This window comes from Pteropus vampyrus, unplaced genomic scaffold (genome assembly GCF_000151845.1).
Source record: "Pteropus vampyrus isolate Shadow unplaced genomic scaffold, Pvam_2.0 Scaffold282, whole genome shotgun sequence".
Taxonomy (NCBI): domain Eukaryota; kingdom Metazoa; phylum Chordata; class Mammalia; order Chiroptera; family Pteropodidae; genus Pteropus; species Pteropus vampyrus.
In genome coordinates, this window is record NW_011889063.1 from 145,088 (window position 1) to 147,374 (window position 2,287).

Sequence of the window (2,287 nt, forward strand, 5' to 3'; positions counted from 1 at the left end):
CTGTTAATTGGCGGAGACCACCAGAATTTGGAGGACACAGATGTCACTGATGGTTTTGCTAGGAAGCACATTCATGCCCATCTGTTGCAGCCTAGAAGGCTGTTCATATACTCACAGGGCCTTCATTTAATTCTTTTCAGAAAGTAATGTAAATCCAGTTTACTTCGGAGGTCGCAGCCGAGACTTATGCCGATGAACCCCTGCGATTTACGGGCACGAGCGCTGCGGGCGGAAAGAGCAGCCTTTGATGCGGTGCATGCTAACGAGGCAGCCTGCCTTCCTCGGGCTCTGCGGCCCGGGGTCCTCTGGGTTCTAATGCGGCGGTGCCAGTTGGTGTGCCTGGCTTTAGAAAAAGGAAGAACACATCTAATCTTTAAACGGAAGTTCCTTCTTTCATAAGAAGTAAAAGAGAAAGGGAGGAAGCCTCGCAAGGGGCACCGCCGTCTTCAAAGATGCAGTGTGAGGGGACAGGGCTCCCCCTGCTCGGCAGCGTGAGGCCAGCCTGCGGCCACCGGCATCGCGGCAGACGCGGCTGCCAGCCAGTGTCTCCCCAGACTGGAAGCCGGAGCGGTGACCAGCGGAGTGGCTCCCTGACTTGCCACTTGTCTCACCCCCCTCTGCGTTGTCTCTGGGGTCTGCACAGGTTCATTCTGTTTCTGGGTTACCTCAGAGTATGGCACGCAGTGTATAGGGTGCTCAGGTAATGCTTAGCTACCGTTCAGGAGTTTCAAACACAGTACAGATTATTTCATAGTTAAAGCCTCTAAGTTAGCCATGAAAGCCAAGCATTAAAGAAACAGTGGAAAACAATTTTTTTTTCTTTTGTGCCAGTAACAGCTTTTGTGAAAAGCTCATGCGTTCCAGTGGCCTAGTTTGAGCTCCTCTTTTTAGACATGTTTTCTGTGTCCCTCTCAGCTCTGTACTGGCTAAAAGCCGAGAAGGAGTTAACGCCAAGTGTCAGAGTCTGTCCTCAGTGGGGGAGGGGGAAATGGGACTCGTCTCCTTGGGGGACCTCCATGGTGAGCGGAGTACCCCAGAAACGGGGAACCAGTACCGCAGTCGCGTGACCGCTCGGAGCCGCTCTGGGGCTGTCCCAGGAAGCGCGGCGCCCCGGAACCCCCAGATCGCGCTCCTCGTCCAGGGCAGCAGGATGGTGGGAGCCACGGTGCCAGCCCTTCCTCGGCGCCTCGCCGCTGGGCGGTGTCGGGCTGTTGCTGTGCGCATGTTCTCCGGCCACAGGGCCTGCGAACGCTGGTCCAGCGCATCCGCGGGACCAGCAGGGCCAAGGGGACGCAAGTCCTGCGCATGTGCTGCGGTGGACTTACTTCTGTGTCGCCTGAGTGCGCTCTGCCGATGCCGCTGCAGAGGCCACCCCTGGGCCCGGAGACCCGTCCAGCACGCAACGGGATTGTGCGTCGGGGCGCGACAAGGACCGGGGCGGGGGTCCGACCTGCGGGCACGTCCCCGGGGTCACCGTGCGCCGCGGGGAGCCCAACGCCTATTCCACCAAGTGGGCGAGCTCTGAGGTTTTGTTTCTTAATGCAAATAAAACCCATATCTTTCTTCTTGAAAACGTCTAACTGGTCAGTTCTCCGACAGAATTTCTATTCATTAATCGAATGCGGGTCCGGAGAATTATTTAGGGACCGTCCCATTATTAGGTGGCGAAAACATCGAGGACGTAAAGGCTGCCTCGCCAAGCAATGTCCCTTCTCAAGACCATGAACGCTAATGAAACCGGCGAGGAAACCCAATTCTAAGAGGGTAAACTAGGAAAAGATTGGGTGGCCCTTTAAAAAATGAAATTTTGTTTTTTGAAAACTTTTCTGACGACACCGTCTGACATCTGTGAAGCACTTTACTACACGGTAGGCGATGTTCTTCGTCTTTTACCTGCATTGACCGACACTTGGAAAACTGAGATTCGTCCTCATAATGTCCCTTCGCCACTGATGAGACAGAAGGACTTGGCCGGGGCTCTCCAGCCAGCGGTGACCACGGGGCTCGCCGGCCCCGCTGGCTCCACGGTAAAGTGCCCTTTCGTTTAGATGCCACTTTCCTCCTCCCGTGACCTCAGAGCCCCTCACCCGCTGGCTCCCAGCGCGCTGATCCGGGCGCGGGTCAAGGCCGCGGGTCAAGGCCGGGTCAAGGTCGCCGCTCCTTCCTGCGCGGACACGCGGCCTCTCTCCCAGCAAGCAGAGTGCCTTGCGAGGACCAGTCCGAAGCCGCACACTCGTCCTGGCTCCTGCCTCGCCATGTCCTCGCGGGTCCCATTCCTCACTGGCCC

The 2,287-nt window shown here is 56.9% G+C and overlaps 1 protein-coding gene across 1 annotated transcript in view; it reads left to right on the plus strand.

Moving 5' to 3' along the window:
* Window positions 1–2,287, plus strand: part of ALPK1 (alpha kinase 1) — a 62,862-nt gene that overhangs the window by 5,980 nt on the left and 54,595 nt on the right. Inside the window, exons 3-5 of the mRNA XM_023520860.1 lie at window positions 916–1,153; window positions 1,240–1,315; window positions 1,366–1,510. Coding sequence (XP_023376628.1) covers window positions 916–1,153; window positions 1,240–1,315; window positions 1,366–1,510 — 459 coding nt within the window. The remainder of the gene's footprint in view (window positions 1–915; window positions 1,154–1,239; window positions 1,316–1,365; window positions 1,511–2,287) is intronic.